This window comes from Ovis aries, chromosome 19, assembly GCF_016772045.2.
Source record: "Ovis aries strain OAR_USU_Benz2616 breed Rambouillet chromosome 19, ARS-UI_Ramb_v3.0, whole genome shotgun sequence".
In the NCBI taxonomy this organism is placed as follows: Eukaryota; Metazoa; Chordata; class Mammalia; order Artiodactyla; family Bovidae; genus Ovis; species Ovis aries.
Window position 1 is genome coordinate 59,223,764 of NC_056072.1, and position 18,297 is coordinate 59,242,060.

Consider the following 18,297-nt stretch of genomic DNA (forward strand, 5'->3'; position numbering starts at 1 on the left):
TGATCAACCTGGGAGTGAGGCAGTCGTGTGAATGTTAGATGGGCGTCAAGCTACATTTGCGTGTGTGCACTTAGGTGTGACCCAGACCTCCTGCCTGAGGATGTCCATCCACGCCGTGTGCTAATGGGTGTGCACGGATGTACATGTGGCCGTGCGACTGGAGGCGGATTGGATGAGGACGAGCAGGCATCCGTGTGCGTGCATGTGTTGAGCGCGTGTGCCCACGTCTCTGGAGGTCCCGGGGGAGAGTCTTGGAAGACAGACCGGCGGCCTTTCTGAGCGCATCCCACCGTGTGCGCCCCTGCCACGGCGGGAGTGGGCTGGAGTGCCGGCAAGTAGGCAGAGGCGCCCTGAGTGCCCACCGCCCACCAGCCGCCAGTGGCTGGACCAGGGAGGCTGGGCAAGAGCCCCGGCGCCCTCCTGCCCCCCCCCCACGCAGCGCACCCGCCTCCCCTCCCCCCCAAGGTGATGTCGAAATAAAAGCAGCCCGCCGCGGCGGGGGGCAGGGAGGGCCAGCGCCGCGCGGGCTCACCGCTCACGTCTCCTCCTGGCTGCCGTCGCCCCGTCATCCACCCCGCAAACAAAAGCCGCCCGCCGCACACCATGAGGCCGCTCTCCGCGCCGCTCGGGCCCCGCTGGTGACGCGGCCTGCCCGCGCGGCTCCCTGGGCGCCCCGCTCCGCCCCGGACCCGGCCGCCCGGGGGCGCCGCCCACCGCATCTCGCTTGGTAAGTCGACCCTTCGCCCGGCCAGGGCCCTGCCAGTCCCCAGGCTCGGCCCACCTGGCATCCTAGACGAGCAGTCCGCCTGGCCTGGTGCCCCCAACATGTGGCCTTCGGGGCTCGCAGTAAGAACCCGAGCGCCTGGAACCCCAGGTCACAGGGGCCAAAACCGGAGAGCGCGTTTGGGGGAGTTGTGGCCAGCAGGCCCGACTCGGGCAGGAGCCTTCCCATTTCTCTGACGGAGCCGTAGGCCCCGGGTTCCCGGTTGCTCCGGGAGACGCAGAGAGCACCCTCCCGCCCCAGCCCCGGGGCCGGGCCCTTTGTGTTGGCCGCCCCCCACCTCCAGGCCGCGGCAGCGATGCGCCCGAGCCGGGCAGCCGATCGCGGGCTGCACCTGCCGGCTGGCCCCGTGCGCCGGCTTTGCGCGGCTTAACCCGGCGCGCTCTTGCGTGCGCCCCCGCGCGCCGCGCCCCTCGGCCCTTTATCTTGTGTGGCTGGGGTGCGGGTGGGGAGAACCTGGGGTCTGGAAGTCTCCCCCCTTGCCCCATGCCGGAGTCGGAATCCTTTTAGTGGAATTTCAATAAGAATGGGGCCGCCGCCGGCTCAGGGATCTGCCTCCGGGGAGGCGGGAGGCGTAGACGGCGGGGGTCTGGGTTTGTCTACACCCAGGGCATTTAGAATCGTTCCGCAGAGGTCAGGCTTGGACTCCAGGTTGCCCCAACCGCGAGGGGAAAGGTCTGGCATTCAGGGCCCCCGGATGCTGCGGCCGCTCCTTTCCCGGAAAACACGGAAGGAAATTCGTTGTTTTGGAAAAAGCCAGGTCTCCAGGGGTCGGGGACATCTGGCTGTGAGCTCTGGTCTACACAGGCTCTTCGCGCTGGGATTCGTTCATGAGCAGGCAGGATCCGAGAAGCAGGAAGGGCCAGCGGCGGCCCGGGCGTCTGGGTCGCGTTTCCCAGCCGGGTTGACAAATTGCATCTAACGAATCGGATTTACCCGCTGTCCTACTGCAGGGCTGCAGGGCTGCCCGGCCTGCGAGCAAACCGCGGCCGCTCTCGGAGGGGGAACCGCGCTTGCATGTCTGCAGGTCTCAGCAGGGCCCCGCGCAGCTGGGCTTGGAGGTGGCGGGTAGAACCTCCCAAGATCTCCCAGGAGCCTGGGCCCAGGGTGCAGACACACGAAGGACGTTGGGCCCTGGTCTTTATGATTCAGAAAGGTCCAGGACATACAGGGAGTGGGAGAATCAGCAGGGAGAAGGGGGAGAGAGAGAGTCGGAGTTTAGGGGGCTGGGAGTGAACCTGAAAGAGCGGGGGCTCCTGGTCCCCGCACGGGGGTGCCCCTCTGGAGGATGGCTGAGGCCCGATCTCAGGTCTTGCCTTAGAGACTTCTGAACCCCTCTGGCCAGAGCAGTCCCCTACTCCTCCTCAGGACCCCTCAAGTCACACTGCCAGAGTGGAGTTGGGGGGCTGCTGGGTGGCAAAGTAAATATCCCTATGGAAGGCAGCTGCTGAGCAAATGGATTTCTTTAAACGCCCTGCACTGCTGGCCAATTAGCGCCCACAGGAAAAGGTGAGAAGAATTCGGTTACAAAGATAGGGCGAACTTACAGCCCCAGAGGGGAGCGAAGTCGAAACAAAGGGCGGGGAGGAGGCTTGCCCGGGATGAGGGAGCCCTGGGCAGCTGGGCGCGGGGCTGAGGCTCCGGATGTCTGCACTCCAAGCTCCCTGCGAAATCACCCAGGCACCTCCGAGCCACGCTCCACCGGCGAGTCTCCAGTCATTTGGAAAAGGTCGTTAGAAAACTGTTTTCGTGGCTGCCCTTCCCCAGTCCTTTGTAAAATCTTGTTCCCATGTAAGGAAAGGGACCGCTTCAGTGAGACCAAAGGGCAGCGACCCGCATTCGCAACAATCCTTGCAAGTGAACCAAAAAAAAAAGAAAGAAAAAAAAAAAGGAACACGTGTCTCCAAAGTGGGTGTCTGGAGACCCCCAAAGTCCAAGGCCCTACATAAAGGTTGACATAAATCCGCTCTCTACAGCCTCGGATCCCCAGCCCAGCCCAGCCCATCCTCGGAGCTGGGAGCGGCCCTCAGCCTCCCTGGAGGTTTGTTCCCTCAGCAGGGATCCCGTGGTCTCACTGCTCGGTGGGGGAGGCTCCTGGTTAGCACCCATTGGTCTGTCCAGCGGACACACTCTCGGGAGACCCCCACTACTGGCCGGCTGGGGGCCGAGATGCCTGGTGCCTGCCTCCCTCTCCCCGCGGGTTGGTTCCTGCGGGAGAAGGCTGCAGTCCCGGGTCCAACGCAGGGGCTCACTCACCGTGGAGGCCGCCGCCGAGCAGGCTGCCTATCCGCCTTCTCTGGGAAGGCGACCCCATGTTCCCGGGAGACCGGGCAGGATCCCTCTTTCCCTTTTTTCCTTTAGGCCGGGATTGCGCGAAGGGGGTCTGATGAGGCTCTCCAGAGGCCCCCCGCTCGAGCATTGCTTAACTGCGCTGCTAAGCTCCTCTTCGCGGCGATTTTCTGAGCCGCCGAGCGGCGTAATTAAATCCCCCCGTTCGGGCTTCGAGCTGCGCCGGGCCGGCGGGCAGCGCGGGTCTGCGGCTCGAGCAGAGACCCACCGGGCAGGTCACTTCATCCCTGCGGCGGCCGGGACGCTGCCCCGGAGGGGCTTCAGGCTGCCCCGGAGGAGCTTGCAGCCGAGCTCGCGGTTATGAAACTGCAGACCCTGCCAGCCCCGGCGATCATTTGAACCGCGCTTTGGGGGGAAAAAGGCGATTACCTGCTCTCCTGAAGGCTCGGAACGACCGTCTCCCCGCGAGCCGACGCTGGGATCGCGGCCGGCGGTAAGCTTCCGCTCGGCTCCGGCGTTCACCGCCTCGCGGCCGGCCTGCGAGTCCGGGGCCTCCGGCGCTCGGTCCCCGAGTTTGAACTCCATGGGGCGGCCTTCCGGACACCGGGGATTGTCCCCGGTGCCGCGTTGTCTTTGAGAAGCCCAGGCTGGGCTCTGAGGCGGCAAGACAGGCTAGAGGCTTCGCTGCGATCGCGTTTTACGCGTTGATGAGTCGTAAGCTACAGGCAGGGAGGAGAAACAGACGTACGGAGAGACCAGGTCCGGGCCAGGCCGCGCGCGTTTCGGGCGCGCGAGCCGGGAGGCGCCGAGGCCACTCACCTGCCCGGGCCGGCAGCCGAGGCTCGGCGATCAGGGTGTCGAGCTCTCGCTCCCGCTCCCGGCCCCGGTGCGCCTTACCCGGCGAGCGCCGGCCTCCTCTCCCGCGGAGCGGAGTTCCGAGAAGCCAGGGCCCCGCGCGCCCCGGAGCGGGAGGCGCGGCGGCGGCGAGGGCAGACGGGTCCCCAAGGGCCGGAGACGCTCGGGTTCCCTCGGCCCAGGCCTCTGCACCCCTGTCCCCCCTGCCCCTTTACCTGCGCCAGGGCCTCGGGCAGAAAGGGCCGGCGGGACGCCGAGGCAGGGGGAGGCCCCCTGGCGCTGCCGGAGCTGGCCTTGGAGGGGGTGACGGGGGCATGCCGGCGGAGCCCGGCCTGGCCTGGTGCCCCCCGAGCCGAGGGGACCGAGGGCTTTCCTCCCTCCTCAGATTATTAAAAAGTTCATTTCCTGGCGATTCGGGTGACGTCAGGGCCCCGGCGTCGCGGTGGCGGGGCTGCCCGGCCGGAGAAGCCGCCTCCAGTTACCCAATTACCGACTGTCAATCCCGCCGCCCCTCCCCCCGCCTCCCGGGGGTGGCCGGGACCCCGGCCCTCCCTCCTGCCGCGGGCCCACCTAGCATCCCTCTGGGCGTCTACCCCCGAGGGCCGTGGGCCCAGCGAGGAGCGAGGGGCTGGAGGACGTCGGTGACTCCCCGTTACCCCCGCACCTGTTCCAGGCCCCCTCCCCAATTTCCTTTTCCCGACCCACTCCCTGGGCGCCTCGGTCTCCCGTCTGTACAATGGGAGCGAGCAAAGACAGCGGCGCGCGGGGCCGGGTTCACCCGCGGCTGCACCCCCGGACTGGACGTTTGTGGAGAGCAGTTCCAGGTGGCTGAGGTTAGTTCTCAGACCACCGTCTCCTTCTACCCAGGGGCCGCCTTAGGGACCCCCCACCCCACCCCCCAGGAAGAAAATGCCTCCTCCCGCCCCGAGGCGTCTCCTTCGAGCCGGCGCCGGCGCCAGTCCGGGTCTGCACGGCCTCGCCCCAGGCAGTTCGGCCCTTCGGTCTGCGAAGGCCACGCCCGGGAAGGGGGCGCCCCCTCCCCCTCCCCCTCCCCGGAGCCCCAGCCAGGCCACGTCCACCGGGTCCAGCGGTTCTAAGCGCCCGAGGCCCAGGTGCCCACGGCGGCCCTGGAGTTCCCGCCCCTCGCTGCTCCTGCCCCGCAGCTGTTCTCCGACTCCCTGGCCCCGGTCTCGCCAGAGCCCCCGTTTGGGGGCCGGAACGGCCTGGGGAGGTAGCTGGACCACCGTGGCCACGCTCAGTGGTAAAGGAGCGGGGTCCGAGAGAGTGGACGGACTGGGGTCCCCTGGAGAGGACACCGAACGCCCAGAGGGTGCGCGGCCCAGGCTCCTGGGGAGGGGGCGCGGCTGGAGGTTAGTTACTGGGAGCAGGGCCCGGAGGGTAGGGGGACCACGCGCGCCCGGAGAAAGGGGCGCAGCAGCCCGCCGGGGGCGCGGGTCCTCGGGCGGGGGGCGTCGGCAGCAGGGGCCGCCGGGAGGGGGCGGGCGGGCGCGGGGGGCGGCCCGCGGGCGCGTCCGGAGTCCGCGGCCCGGGAGCCGCCGGCCGGCCAATGGGGGGCGGAGGCTGGGCGGCGCGCGGCGCTGATTGGCTGGCGCGCGCTTCTTAGGCGCGCGCGGCCCCCGCTTCATGTCTGTGCCGGAGCCGCGAGCTGGCGCCAGCGCGGCCGGACGATGCGGAGCGGCCGGAGCCGGGCGGGCCCGAGGCCGAGGCGCGCGCTGCCCCCCGCTTGCACCCCGTGAGCCCCTCCGGCCCGCCGGACGCGCCGTCCCCGAGCCCGCGCCGAGGCCGCGCCCCTCCCGCGCCGCTGCGTCTGTAAGTTCGGGCTGCGAGAGCGGGCGGGGGTTCCTGGGGCGCGCCGGGCTCCGAGAGGTCACTGCGGGGGCCGGGCCGCGGGTGGCCGCTGTGCGGAACCTCGGTGAGAAGTTCGGCCTGTGTCGCCGGGCAGCGCGCGTGGGGCTGGCGCTTGGCCCGTGGGGCTGCGCGCGCGCGCGTGTGTGTGTGTGTGTGTGTGTGTGTGTCTGGGGGGTCGAGGTCAGCGCCAAGAGTAGTTTTGAGTGTCGCCAGCATCGTGCGCCCCGCGGGGGCCCCCCGGGCGCCGGGCTTTAACTTTTTACAGTGTTTATGCACAGGGATGGTGCGGGGTGGCATGGTGCGGGGCGAGATGGGGGGTGACTAAAGTGCGGCTCTCTACGTGCGTTGGGGTCACTGGTGCCGAGGTTTTGTCCCCGCGTGTGACCCCGTGCGCAGAAGTGTGTGGCTCTGGGTACCCGAGTCACCGTGTGAGCGTGCGTGGCTGAGCCGGCTCCCCGCGCCCCTCCTTTCGTTTTGAGCTCTGGGCCTTCCTCCCACCCGGGACTAGTCCGCGGCTGAGCTCGGCTCCGGCGCAGCGGCGCGCGGGACGCCTCACGGCGGGGCTTGGGGGTGTCCGGCCGCGGCGGCGCCCCTCACGGCCCCCCTCACGCCCCCTCCGTCGTGCAGGCGCGCCGCTACCGCCTCCGCGCAGACCCCGCGCCTCCGCCGCCAGTCATGGAGGTGGCTCCCGAGCAGCCGCGCTGGATGGCGCACCCCGCCGTGCTGAACGCGCAGCACCCCGAGTCGCACCACCCGGGCCTGCCGCACAACTACATGGAGCCGGCGCAGCTGCTGCCGCCCGACGAGGTGGACGTCTTCTTCAACCACCTCGACTCGCAGGGCAACCCCTACTACGCCAACCCGGCCCACGCGCGTGCGCGCGTCTCCTACAGCCCGGCGCACGGTGAGCCCCGGGCCCGAGCGTGACCAGGAGCCCGGACGCCGGGCGCCCGGCGCGGGACGCGGGGAGGCCCGCTGCCTGCTTCCCGGATGTGGGGTCCGCAGCAATCGGGGCCGCTGAGAAATCGGGGCGGGAAAGGAGTGGGCAGCGGCCTCTTGGGGAGACTCCGGGGCCCCTGGGGATTCTGCCTGTTCCCAGCTGGCCTGCGGGGGGAGGGGCCCCTCCGGTCTCGTCCAGCGTCTCCTTCTGTGCCACTCGTCCTTCAGGGCCTGACGTGCCTGGTGAATTGCCGGCTGGGTATTATGTTTCCGGTTGTCTCTGGGGAGGGGTCGCGGTCGAGGGGCGTCCTGGCTCCCCCCGGCGCACCCTGACGCTCCCTCCCCCCGCAGCCCGCCTGACCGGAGGCCAAATGTGCCGGCCACACTTGCTGCACAGCCCGGGGCTGCCCTGGCTGGACGGCGGCAAGGCAGCCCTCTCCGCGGCCGCCGCGCACCACCACAACCCCTGGACCGTGAGCCCCTTCTCCAAGACACCCCTGCACCCCTCGGCCGCCGGAGGCCCCGGGGGGCCCCTGTCTGTGTACCCGGGGGCCGGGGCTGGGGGCGGGGGCGGCGGCGGCTCGGTGGCCTCCCTGACCCCCACTGCAGCCCACTCGGGCACCCACCTCTTCGGCTTCCCGCCCACGCCCCCCAAGGAAGTGTCTCCGGACCCCAGTACCACCGGGGCCGCCTCGCCAGCCTCCTCCTCGGCAGGGGGGAGCACCGCCCCCCGGGGGGACGACAAGGATGGCATCAAGTACCAGGTGCCGCTGGGCGAGACCATGAAGATGGAAGGTGGCAGCCCCCTGCGTCCCAGCCTGGCCACCATGGGCACCCAGCCTGCCACTCACCACCCCATCCCCACCTACCCCTCCTATGTGCCAGCCGCGGCCCACGACTACAGCAGTGGGCTCTTCCACCCCGGAGGCTTCCTGGGCGGCCCGGCCTCCAGCTTCACCCCAAAGCAGAGGAGCAAGGCCCGCTCCTGCTCAGGTGAGGCGAGGGCCCAGGGCCTCCCTGGAGTGGGGAGGGCCTGCGCTTCGGTGGGTGGGGGCTGAGACCCAGGTGAGGGGGTGGCCCGGGTCTCTCTGACCAAGGGGTGGCTGGTGTCCATGCCTGATGGCCCCCAACCTATCTTTGAGTCCCCAGAACTGGGGAGAAGGCGCCCGCAGACCTTCTTAGGTGCTCCTGGTGGCCCCAGAGTTTGCTTCCTGTTCCCATTGCTTACCGTCCCCTCCAAGGTGGGCCACTGCCCACCTGGGGGTCCTGCATCCCTTCCCTGAGTCTGAAGCAAACATTTTCATGACTGTGTGAGAGACAACGCTGGGTGTAGGCAGCGCGGCGTGGCGGCTCAGACGCGTGTGTCCGTGAGCGTCGGTGCTGCGCTGGGGGCCCTCTGCCCTCCTCGGGGCTCCAGACCCTTAAGGAATCTAGATCTGCCAGTTAATCAGGGATCTCACGGCTCCCAGTCTCCTCGGGAGAGTTCCCCCGAGGCCAAATTCCCGGGCCCAGCGCTCCCTGCCCCCTGGCGTGTCCTTCCCTCTCCCTCCCTGCTCGGGGGTCAGGGGCTGCCTCTGCCTGGCCTAGGGGACTGGCTGGAGACAGCCAGCTGGGGAGCAGACGCTGAGGCTGCTGTGGGGCTCCCGCCGTCCTCACCTCCTTCCCTTCAAGGTCACTTGTAGAACATTCGCTCCAGAGTCCAGAAGCCACACGCTCCTGCCCGTGCGGGCTGCCGATTTAAAGGACGTGCGGAGAAACGTGCAGGGTCAGCTCGCCCTGAGGCCACCGCCCGTGCCCACTTGGGACCTATGTCGGGGAGCCCGTCCGACCAGCTCGCTGGCCTTTTAAGTAGTTCTTTCTCCCAAATTGGTTTCCAGATGGTCTTTTCACAACAAAACAAAATAGCACCACCAGGAGCCACCCGCAAGGCGCTCAGCCTAAAACCGAAAGGGCTGATTATTTACTTCGTTTGAAACAGCAGCAACTTCCATCCCAGTCCAGGGCCTCGGCGGAAGGCAAGGGAGGCTGGGGAGAGAGACGGAAGTGACCGAGGACGGGGGACGGAGAGCAGAATCTGAGGGCCTGGGACAGGGACCCAGGAAAGGCAGACGCAGCTGGGGAGAGAGGACAGGGCGGAGAGAGGCACTCGAGGCGGCCCAGCCTCCAGCCCGGCTGGAGCTGGTGCCCTGAGCAGAACCCCCGGGGCCCGCTGCCCTCTGAATCCCACCTCCTGGTCCCTCTCCAGCCCGGCTGGAACTAAGAGTCCACCGGCCCCTGCAGCAGCGTGACCCTGTGTCCCCCGTCCCCTTGCAGAAGGCCGGGAGTGCGTCAACTGCGGGGCCACGGCCACCCCTCTGTGGCGGCGGGACGGCACCGGGCATTATCTGTGCAACGCCTGCGGCCTCTACCACAAGATGAACGGGCAGAACCGGCCCCTCATCAAGCCCAAGCGGAGGCTGGTAGGAGCGGCGGGGGGCCTGGAGGTGGGGGAGCCCCTGGGGCAGAGCGTCGACCTGGGCCGAGCCCGCAGTCAATTACACACAAAAAAACAAGCCTTCAAATGCAGGCAGTCTTTTATCATGAGAAGCACTTGCTTGGCAGTTGGGGCAGCCCGGCTTTTCAGGCTAGATTCTTTCCAGGCCAGCTTTTCCCTGGGCAGCCCGCCTGGTACCTTCAGGGATTCCCCCCCAACACCACCACCAGAGCAGAGCATCCAGGGGCCCAGGTCCCGTCCCCTGGCCTCTGTTAAACTTTTAAAAATAGGGCCGTGAAGTCATGTTCCCTGTAGCCCCGGGCTGCTCTCCCTGGCTTCCCAACACACAGTCTCCTCGTGCTTATTTAAATAAAACACACACACCAACCACCAAAAAAAAACCTGCCCTTTATTATTTTTCCATGGAGTCACCTATACTGTGTATTTTCATTTGAGTGATTTAAAAAAAATGCCCTTTCGGATCTCCTGCCGGAGTTTCCTATCCGGACATCTGCAGCCCAAAGATAAGGAAACTTCGCGTATCTGTTTCCGGACTCCGAGGGTTTTCAGTCTCTCTCCTCGGCTCAGTCCTGCCTTTCGCTGGGCTGTTTTGAAATTTCTAATACTCTCCACTCTGCAAATAATGCGTAAAATGCTAAGAATAATAAATATATTTTTTCAGGGCGAAGTGATTTACGAGGGAGGCTTAAATCGCTTGCCGATTCGGGGGCCCCTGGTTTTTTTTCCTGGAGCGAGGGCGGGGTGAGGGCCCGGGCGGGCGGGTGGAGGATGCGAGGCCAGCCCCTGAGTCAGAATTCCAGCTCCGGCTGCTTACTCACCCCTCACCCCTCCCCGCCCGGGGCTGCAGGCTGGCCCCTCTGGACCAGCCTGGGGCCTGGGGTCACGCCTGCCCCTGCTGGCCTGGGTTCCCCGCCCCCAGCCCATCCGCCCGCTGCCGTTTCCTGGGACGTGCTGCTGCTGTGGGGCTGGAGAGGGTGTCTGCTTTCTGGGGTGAAGCTCCTCTCACCCCGCCTCTGGGGCGCCTGCCGCTGCCTTCTCCTCCAGGAGTCCGGGGCTCCGGGTCAGTCCTGTACTCCCCGAGGGGCTGGGGGCAGTCAGGGCCCTGGGGACTGGGGGACAGGGCCCTGGACAGGTATGTCAGCATTGTCCAGTAAGTTGTGACCGATGGACGCCTTCTGGGCGTGCACCATCCATCGTGGTTGCCTCCAGCTGTGCTGTGATTAGGGAGCCCCTCAAATGTGGCCGCTGTGACTGAAGAAACTAATTCTAACTTGTTTAAACTGTAGTTCAATTGTATTTAAATGGCCACGTGGTCAGTGGCTACTGCGCTGGGCGGTGTGCAGCTTGACTGCTGAGCATTTCCCCTCCCTGCCCTGGGCAGCTGCAGGGCCCTGTCCTCTGGCTCTGGGGCTTTGGATGTGCCCAGGACTGTGTATTTTGTGGGAATTACAGCCCCAGCTTGAGGCGCCCAAGGGGACGGGCCAGCCGTCTAGACCGGCTCCCTCTCCGAGCCTCGGCTCCCTCTCCGAGCCTCGGCTCCCTCTCCGAGCCTCGGCTCCCTCTCCGAGCCTCGGCTCCCTCTCCGAGCCTCGGCTCCCTCTCCGAGCCTCGGCTCCCTCGTGTGGCATTCGTGTTCGGGGCGGGGGCGGGGGGGGGGGGGGGGAGGCGGCTGCTTTTCCCTTGCAGCTCTTGCAGCCCCTTTGGTTCTGAGAACACTTTAGTCTGAAGATCTCTGACGGTTTAGTTTCCGATTCTGAGATGCAGAGGCTTCTGGGCTCAGTGGGTGGGGGAAGGGAGCAGGGGTGGCGTGAGGGTCTGGAGGGAGGTCGCGGGGGGCCATGGGAGTCCACCTTGCCGACCCTGCCCCGCCCCGCCCCCCAGTCGGCCGCCAGGAGAGCAGGCACCTGCTGTGCGAACTGTCAGACCACCACCACCACCTTATGGCGCCGGAACGCCAACGGGGACCCGGTGTGCAACGCCTGCGGCCTCTACTATAAGCTGCACAATGTGAGTCGCGCCCCGCCCCTCCCCGGGGACGCTGCGTGCTGCGGGGAGCGGCCTGGGCCGCCGGCCCCAGCGTGGCTTGGCTTGGGAAGCGAGCGCCAGAAGGGCTTCCCACGAGGGGGCGGCTTGCTGGAGGACGCCCCCCATGACCGGGCCTCTCTGCTCAGAAGCAGAGCCTGCCGTGGGCGGGCTTCTGCAGGGTCGGTGGGCGGGGGCAGTGGCCTCCCGGCGCCTCTCTTGGCAGGGAGGGTGGGGAGGCCCTGGAGGCCGATGGGCCTCGCGGTGGGGCCCCCCTGGCCAGGCTGGGGCTGTGGTCTGGCTGGGAAGGGAGCTCCAGCCTCTGAAAGCTCTGCGTGGCCCCCCAGGTGAACAGGCCGCTGACCATGAAGAAGGAAGGCATCCAGACCCGGAACCGGAAGATGTCCAGCAAGTCCAAGAAGAGCAAGAAGGGGGCCGAGTGCTTCGAGGAGCTGTCCCGGTGTGTGCAGGACAAGGCCTCCCCCTTCAGCGCCGCCGCCCTGGCGGGGCACATGGCGCCTGTGGGCCACCTGCCACCCTTCAGCCACTCCGGACACATCCTGCCCACCCCGACGCCCATCCACCCCTCCTCCAGCCTCTCCTTCGGCCACCCCCACCCGTCCAGCATGGTGACCGCCATGGGCTAGGGACCGCCCCACGGACCGACGGACGGACACCGGGGACGGCACTACCAGGGCGCGGGGGACCCAGTGCCCAGCTGGCCGGCCCACCCTGAGACCGCGGCCCCTGCCCACCCAGCTGGACACGCGTGGCCTCGCCTGAGGGCGCCCTGGCCGCCACTGTGAAGCAGCTCCCAGGCAGGCCTGGCCACACCCAGGCGGGGTTTCCACCGAAGACTGTAAGCGTGAAGGACAACTCTGAAGAGACACGAGCGGGCGAGGGACCCTCGGGGGCCGCGGAGAAGGCAGGGGAGCAGGCGGCAGAGTTGATCTGGCTCAGGTTTCTCACGAGGACGGGGAGACTTGGTTCTTAGGGCCGAGCACCACGTGGCCAGCCCGCCTGCCTGGCTCTGGGGGCAGGTCTCTGGGGGGACCTGGGCCCCCTCTGCAAGCGCCGAACCCAGCTGGGCTGAGCCTCTCCAGGGGGGCCTTGAAGGCCCCGGAGGGCAGAGACAATCAGGGGCGGCCCTGTGCAGATTCCCAGGCCAGGGCTGGGTCACAGGAAGGAAGCGCTTTCTTGAGAGGGGAAGCGTCTCCCACATCGCGCTCTGGTCCTGAGGCTGGAGCCAGCCTGACCCGAGTGCCCTCCTCGGCCCCGAGCCGCTGCCGCCGCCTCGGCCAGGGACACTCTGTACATACTCCTTTTTCTGCTAGCCCCTGAACCCCCCTCTTCTCCGACACTGACGCAAAAGAAAAACGTATAAAAACAAAAGGAGAAAACCTGCATAAGCTTAACTCGCTGATGAGTTTTTCTGTTTAAACTCTTTGGGTCCAGTCAATTGTACGTGGCCACAGGAGCCCTTGCTGTGGGGAAAAGGGAAACCTGCAAACCAAGGCTGTGGCTGGAGAGACTCTCAGATGGCACCGGCCTCGGATGGGGGCCGGGGGCTGGGGCGGCTCCAGGCTTCGGGGGGCTGACGCGGCAGGTGGGGCTGCCAGGCTCCCGCTGCGCCACGCTGTGGGTGTCTGGACCCTTCCCAAGGTACAGCTGTACATAACCGTGTCCGGGCGGAGAGTCTCCGGGCGGAGAGTCTGCGGCCGCAGCGGGCGCTGCGGCTGGCCGGGGCCGGCCCAGGAAGAGGACTGTGCTGATGTAGGCCGAGTGCAATAGGGGGCACCACAGCCGGAAGTAACTTATTTTGTGCTAGTATCCGCATAAGAAGAAGGATCGGCAGTATTTTCTGGTTTTATGTTTTATTTGGCTCGTTTTATTTTGGATTAGTGAACTAAGTTATTGTTAATTATGTACAACATTTATATATTGTCTGTAAAAATTGTATGCTCTCTTCCTATTCCTTCAAAGTGAATACTGTTAAGAATAATAAAATACTTTTTGTGAATGCCTCTGGCCTGCCTCATGGGCTCACGGGGCTCCTGAGTCCCACCTGGGTGTGGGGATTGTTAAGAGTGAACTGGTCCTGCAGCCCTGGGGTTCAGACAGAGGGGCTCCTGGAACACGGGTCCCTGTGCCTCCCCTGAGCCACCTGAACTTCCTCACTGCCTGGTGGGGGTCCCGGGGTCTCGGTGGGTACGGGGGAGGCTCAGGGAGGCTGTGGGCTCTGCACCCTCTAGCCACGTGCTGGCCGTTTTCCTAAGGGCTCAGTGGGGCTCAGGGAGAGCCCAGGGGGACACGTCCCCCTGCCATCCTCGAGCTCCTGTGTCTGAGCTCCCTGCTCACCGGTGTCCGTGTCCACTGGCAAACGTGATCGCCGGTGTCTCTGACCGCTGATGTCACTGAGTGCTGTTCTCTAATCAATGATTCTGGTTACTGGGGACAGTCATCATGACTGACGTTCCTGATCAATGGCACATCTGATCAGAGCCTGTGGCTGCAGAAGTTGGTCTCCTAGCAGCCGATCGCCAGCTCGTGATCACCAGGGTTTCCTCCAGGCCTCTGCTCGGGGCTGTGTCCCGTCGCTGCCTGCTCGGCAGTGTCTCCAGCAGCAGGCCCTGCTCACCAGTCAGGGCTCCTAACCGCCTCTCACCGTCTTCAGCAGGGTCTGCGCCCGGGCTGCCTGGCTGCCGACGCCCCTGCTCCCGACCACCACCGTGCCCTGTCACTGCTGTCTCGGGTCACGCAGAGCGCGGCCACCGATCAGGACTGTCCTAGTCAGGGGCAGGTCTGACTGCTCGTGCGTGCCCAGCGTCTGCAGGCCGACGCTGCCCCAGCACCAGCGGCCCTCAGCAATGCCTCGGTCCCTCGTCTCCAGTGGCCTCCGGACCACTGGTGCTGGTCGCGGAGGGGCCTGCTTGCCATCGAATCTTCCGACCCCCCAGTGAGAGTCATCACATTCGACACAGGTGACGGCCGAGTCTTCCCTTCCAAGTCCCCGGTGACCAGTGTCCCTCATCCCCCAGCAGCAGCAGCAGCGGGGGACCAGCCTCACAGGTCCCCAGGAACACCTGTCTCTAACCATCAGCGCCTCGATCCCCGCAAGATCACACACCTCTGGGTGGTCGTGGCCACTGACTCGAAAGGGACGCTGATGCCCCATCACCTGCTCACTCCCCACGGCCCTGGATCTGTGGCCAAGGCTGCCTCTCCCCAGCAGGATCTCAGATCTCCCCGAGGCCACATTCCTCAAGTCCCTCTGTTCACCGTCCATGAGCCTGACCCCCACCGTCTCTGCTCCCTGGGTCCCTGGCGACGTGTATCTGACGGCCATCTGCCTGCTCCCAGGCCCTCACGTCCACTGCCCAGGAAGCTCCCCTTTATCCTCCTCAGCCCAGACTGCAGGCTGGAGGGCGCGGGCTCGGGTGCCTGCTGGGGCTCTCAGATGACCAGCCCCCTAGTCAGGACAGAGGGAGGGGAGTGCCTGCCTGGGGCCCTGACCCAGGCCACCCCTGCCCATGCTGTGCCCTCCACCCGCGCCCTTGCTGGAGCAGGAACAGCCCGCTGTGTAGTCAGGGCGGGCTCTCAGCAGCTCCCGTCCCGGCCGTGGGGCTTGGCCTCCCCTCCCGGGGCGCTGACCTGCGCCCCTGCTCCCGACCACAGGAGAGGGTGTCTCACTTGGACGGCGCATGAAGCGCACACGCACGCCTGGCCCTGCTATGGTCGGGGGGCCACCCGGCCCACAAGACCAGCAAGAGTCCCTGCTCCCAAGCAGAGGACGTTCCAGGCTGTGAGTGGCATGGCGACCCCGCCCAGCCTCTGGCCAACAGGCCCTCCACCCAGAGTCCAGGACCACCGCCTGGAGCCTGGAGACTAAGCGCTGCCCGAAGCACGGGGCACAGAGCCTGCCTGACCCCCGACCCAGAACTCAGCACCTACCTGCGGGAACTCAGCCTGAGGCCCTGAGCCTGGACCTCAGAATCCGGGCGTCAGAGCAGAGCCCAGAACCCCCGGGGCCCTGCTGTGGGCCCCAAGCCTCAGTCCAGAGCTTGCAGCTCAGAACCAGAGCCCACTCCCGACCCAAGCACAGAATCCACAGCCCAGGATGACCCCTGGAAGAGGCCTCCCTGTCCCCAACGCTTCTCTAGCGGCCCCCCACCTCCCTCCCTCCTTCTGCCGCCAGAGTCCCTGCAGGGGCCCGGGCCAGGGCTGCGGAAGGTGCCGGGAGCCGGCTGGATGCTGGGCCACTGGCAGGCACTTCTCAGACACCCGTGAACCAGACCTGGTCACTGATCCCGCACACGGGAACCAGCCCCGTTGGTTCTTGGTGTGGGGGTGGGCCCGAGACACACGAGGCTCCTTGCTGGGGGGGACCTGTTGCCAGGATGACGGGTTTGCAGGGCAGGGGGCCCTGACAGAGCTGGGTGGAGGGTGGTCGCGGGGGCGCGGTGCTGAGGGGGACGGTGTTCCCCGCAGTAGAGGGGGCAGCTCGTGCTGGCCCTGGAGGCCCAGCTTCCAGGCCAGCGAGTCCCTCCAGAGCAGCAGGCCCAGGCCTGGGGCTCTGGCTCCGCACCGCTGTTCCCAACCCCCAGCGAAGTCTCACACAGCCCAGGGTCATTGTGCTGGAAACAGTTTCGATTCTGTGGCCGCGGAGCTCCCAGGCAGGGCGGGCGTGCTGGCGGGCTGCTCGGGGCGCCGGGGCCTTTATGACACTGCGGGCGGCGCCGGGCGCCGGGGGTGGGCCAGCCTTTGTTCCATCTGTTTGCACCCAGGGGGACAGGCGGCCTGGGCCCTTCCTCCTGCCGGGCCCCTTCTTCCCATTTGTGGGAGGAAGGACCCAACCCCTCCTTGTAATTCTTACAGTCTAGCTCGGTCCCTAAAACCCTCCTCCCCGCTCCTGGTGACCCTCCGCCAGGAAAGGGCAGGGAGCCAGCATTCCAGGCCCCAGGGTCCCAGACCGACCCCACCCCGGGGGAACTAGGCGTGCGCGGGATGCCTGGGTCCGGCTCACCTGGGAGGAAGGGAAGGTGAGCCACGGGACTGACGGTGGGGGGGAGGAGGGGTCGGGCGGCGAGTCCTGGGCCGGCACATCAGAAGGTGGCCTGGCTTGTTTTGCTTTTAGGCAAAATGATGAAATGATTCCGAACTTTATCTGGAAAAACAAGACCAGCAGAACAAGTCAGAAAATTAGGGAAAAAACAGAGCGCAGTGTGTGTGCGTGTCTTTCCACTATTAAACAAGATTCTCTCATCTCGGTCGTTCAAACCTCGTGGCTGGGCGGACAGAATAAGCCGATCAACGGCTCAGACTCGGGTAAGCCCAAAAGAAACCCGATTATTTACAAGATAACGGGTGATCAACGAGGTATCCTGCACTGATGCAGGCTATTCGGTCCCAGGGGTCGGAACACCCAGCCGGCAGCACCTCCACGGGTGAAGGCCTGCTCAGGTCTGGGGCCGTCAGCCCGTGGGCCGGGCCAGCCAGCGGACAAGCTTTGTTTGGGCCGCACCATCTTTGACAAAAATATGACTGAGTTGCAAATACTTCTAAGGTAGGAGACTCAGGGAGCTCCCTGGCAGCCGAGTGGCCAGGATTCCAGGCTTGCACTGCCTCGGCTTGGGTTCAGTCCCTGGTCAGGACACTGGGATCCTGGAAGCCGTTTGGCACAGCCAAGAAAAAAAAAAAATTGGGAGATTCACTTAAAAAGAGGCCGAAGAGCTGGCGCTGAGGGGCTGCATGTGTGCAGGGCCATCTCTGCACTGCTCCCCTCAAGCCCTGCTCCGTCCCCACCGGGCCCCTCCTGCCCAGGCCTGTCTGGGTCTTGGGGACACAGGGCTTGTGTCCCAGCGTCCCATGGAGTCTATTCCACTTCCTGACTTCTCAAGGAGTTGTTCTCAAAATCATTCACTGCAACCTACCCAGCTGGGTCAGCCGGGTAGGTTCTCCGACCGAAAGATTGGCCAGGAACACTGCAAAGCTCTAGGTGAAGTCTGGCCTTTGAAGGAATCAAAGAGAAAGAAGGGCCCATTTTAAGGAAATGTGCTGGGATTGCAAGCCTTCTGGGGCAGGGAGGGAGTGGGGACAACGCCTGGGGTCGTGCGGTGCGTCTGAAATGAGCCCTGAGATCACATTCTAGCTCCAAGGCCAGAACGCTGAGTGACCTTCCAAGACAGCCTGGATGCAACCCACACACTCAGGAAGAGGGCACGGTAAGCACTTACTCCCCGAAGAAGTGAAAGCAGAACTCCAGCAGGCACTATTGCCAGCCATGTTTACAGCAGCTTTACTCACAGCAGCCCAAAGGCAGAGGCAACTCAAGTGTCCGCTGATGGATGAGCGGATGAAGGCAGTGAGGCCCATCCGCACAGCGGAATATGACTTGACCTTAGAAAGGAAGGGAACTCTGACACCCGCTACAGCTCGGATGACGGACCTTGAGGGCTTCACGCTCAGCGAAGCAAGTCAGCGGCAGACACGGACTGGCTGATCCCATGCGTCGGAGGCCCCAGGAGCTCCCAGGTCCACAGGGACAGAAAGGAGAGGCTGGTTACCAGGGCCGGGGCGCGGGGGCGGACGGGGAGCCGTCTAACGGGGACAGCTTCGGTTTGGCCAGACACAGAGGCCCTGGAGATGACGGTGGTCAGGGCTGCACGCGAACAGGGACGCGCTTACGGCCAGTGACTGGACACGTTACGACGGCAGCCTTCATGTTCTGCGTGTTTTACTACAGCAAACCAGAAGCAGGGGGTGAGGGAACCGCAGGACACCCACTAGGAAGCCTTGAAAATGCCTCCTGAAGGCTCTGCTCTGAAGCCGAGTGTATAGCACGGTGACAACAGGGGCTGCAACGTCTGGGGAAGGAACTGTCCCCAAACGCTAACAGAGGGTGACGTCTTTGTGACAGGCGAGTTCCCCTTCTCCCCATTTTCCAACTATTCCATAATGAGGTTTAACAGCTTTAACAATAAACAGAATTATTCAAGACGAACCATTGCAAAATGGAAGATAAAAACTTTGCAATTGGGCCAGTATGCAA

The 18,297-nt window shown here is 65.5% G+C and overlaps 2 protein-coding genes across 4 annotated transcripts; one reads left to right on the forward strand and one right to left on the reverse strand.

Annotated features, from left to right (window-relative positions):
- Positions 1–1,908: 1,908 nt before the first annotated feature.
- LOC132658223 (basic proline-rich protein-like) lies at positions 1,909–5,587 on the reverse strand. 3 transcript variants are annotated; one of them, XM_060402968.1, is made up of 2 exons: positions 4,141–5,587; positions 1,909–3,789 (listed from the first exon to the last, which is right to left on the reverse strand). In XM_060402968.1, the coding sequence occupies exon 1, from the start codon at positions 5,569–5,571 to the stop codon at positions 4,801–4,803; it is 771 nt and encodes a 256-aa protein (XP_060258951.1). In that variant the 5' UTR covers positions 5,572–5,587; the 3' UTR covers positions 1,909–3,789; positions 4,141–4,800. The 3 variants fall into 3 exon arrangements, with proteins under 3 accessions (XP_060258951.1, XP_060258948.1, XP_060258950.1); XM_060402965.1 differs by having other exon boundaries at positions 1,909–2,631; positions 3,500–5,587; XM_060402967.1 differs by having other exon boundaries at positions 1,909–2,631; positions 3,038–5,587.
- Positions 5,572–13,269, forward strand: GATA2 (GATA binding protein 2). The gene is made up of 6 exons (XM_027957858.3): positions 5,572–5,755; positions 6,422–6,698; positions 7,085–7,726; positions 9,047–9,192; positions 11,109–11,234; positions 11,597–13,269. The coding sequence occupies exons 2-6, from the start codon at positions 6,470–6,472 to the stop codon at positions 11,894–11,896; spliced, it is 1,443 nt and encodes a 480-aa protein (XP_027813659.1). The 5' UTR covers positions 5,572–5,755; positions 6,422–6,469; the 3' UTR covers positions 11,897–13,269.
- The last annotated feature ends 5,028 nt before the right edge of the window (positions 13,270–18,297 follow it).

Excerpts from the sequence above, each read along its gene's own strand:
- GATA2 (XM_027957858.3), top strand. The coding sequence starts at position 6,470 with ATGGAGGTGGCTCCCGAGCAGCCGCGCTGGATGGCGCACCCCGCCGTG. Across the intron at positions 6,699-7,084 it reads CTCCTACAGCCCGGCGCACG|CCCGCCTGACCGGAGGCCAA; the intron begins GTGAGCCCCGGG and ends CTCCCCCCGCAG. Across the intron at positions 11,235-11,596 it reads TCTACTATAAGCTGCACAAT|GTGAACAGGCCGCTGACCAT; the intron begins GTGAGTCGCGCC and ends GTGGCCCCCCAG.
- LOC132658223 (XM_060402968.1), bottom strand. The coding sequence starts at position 5,571 with ATGAAGCGGGGGCCGCGCGCGCCTAAGAAGCGCGCGCCAGCCAATCAG.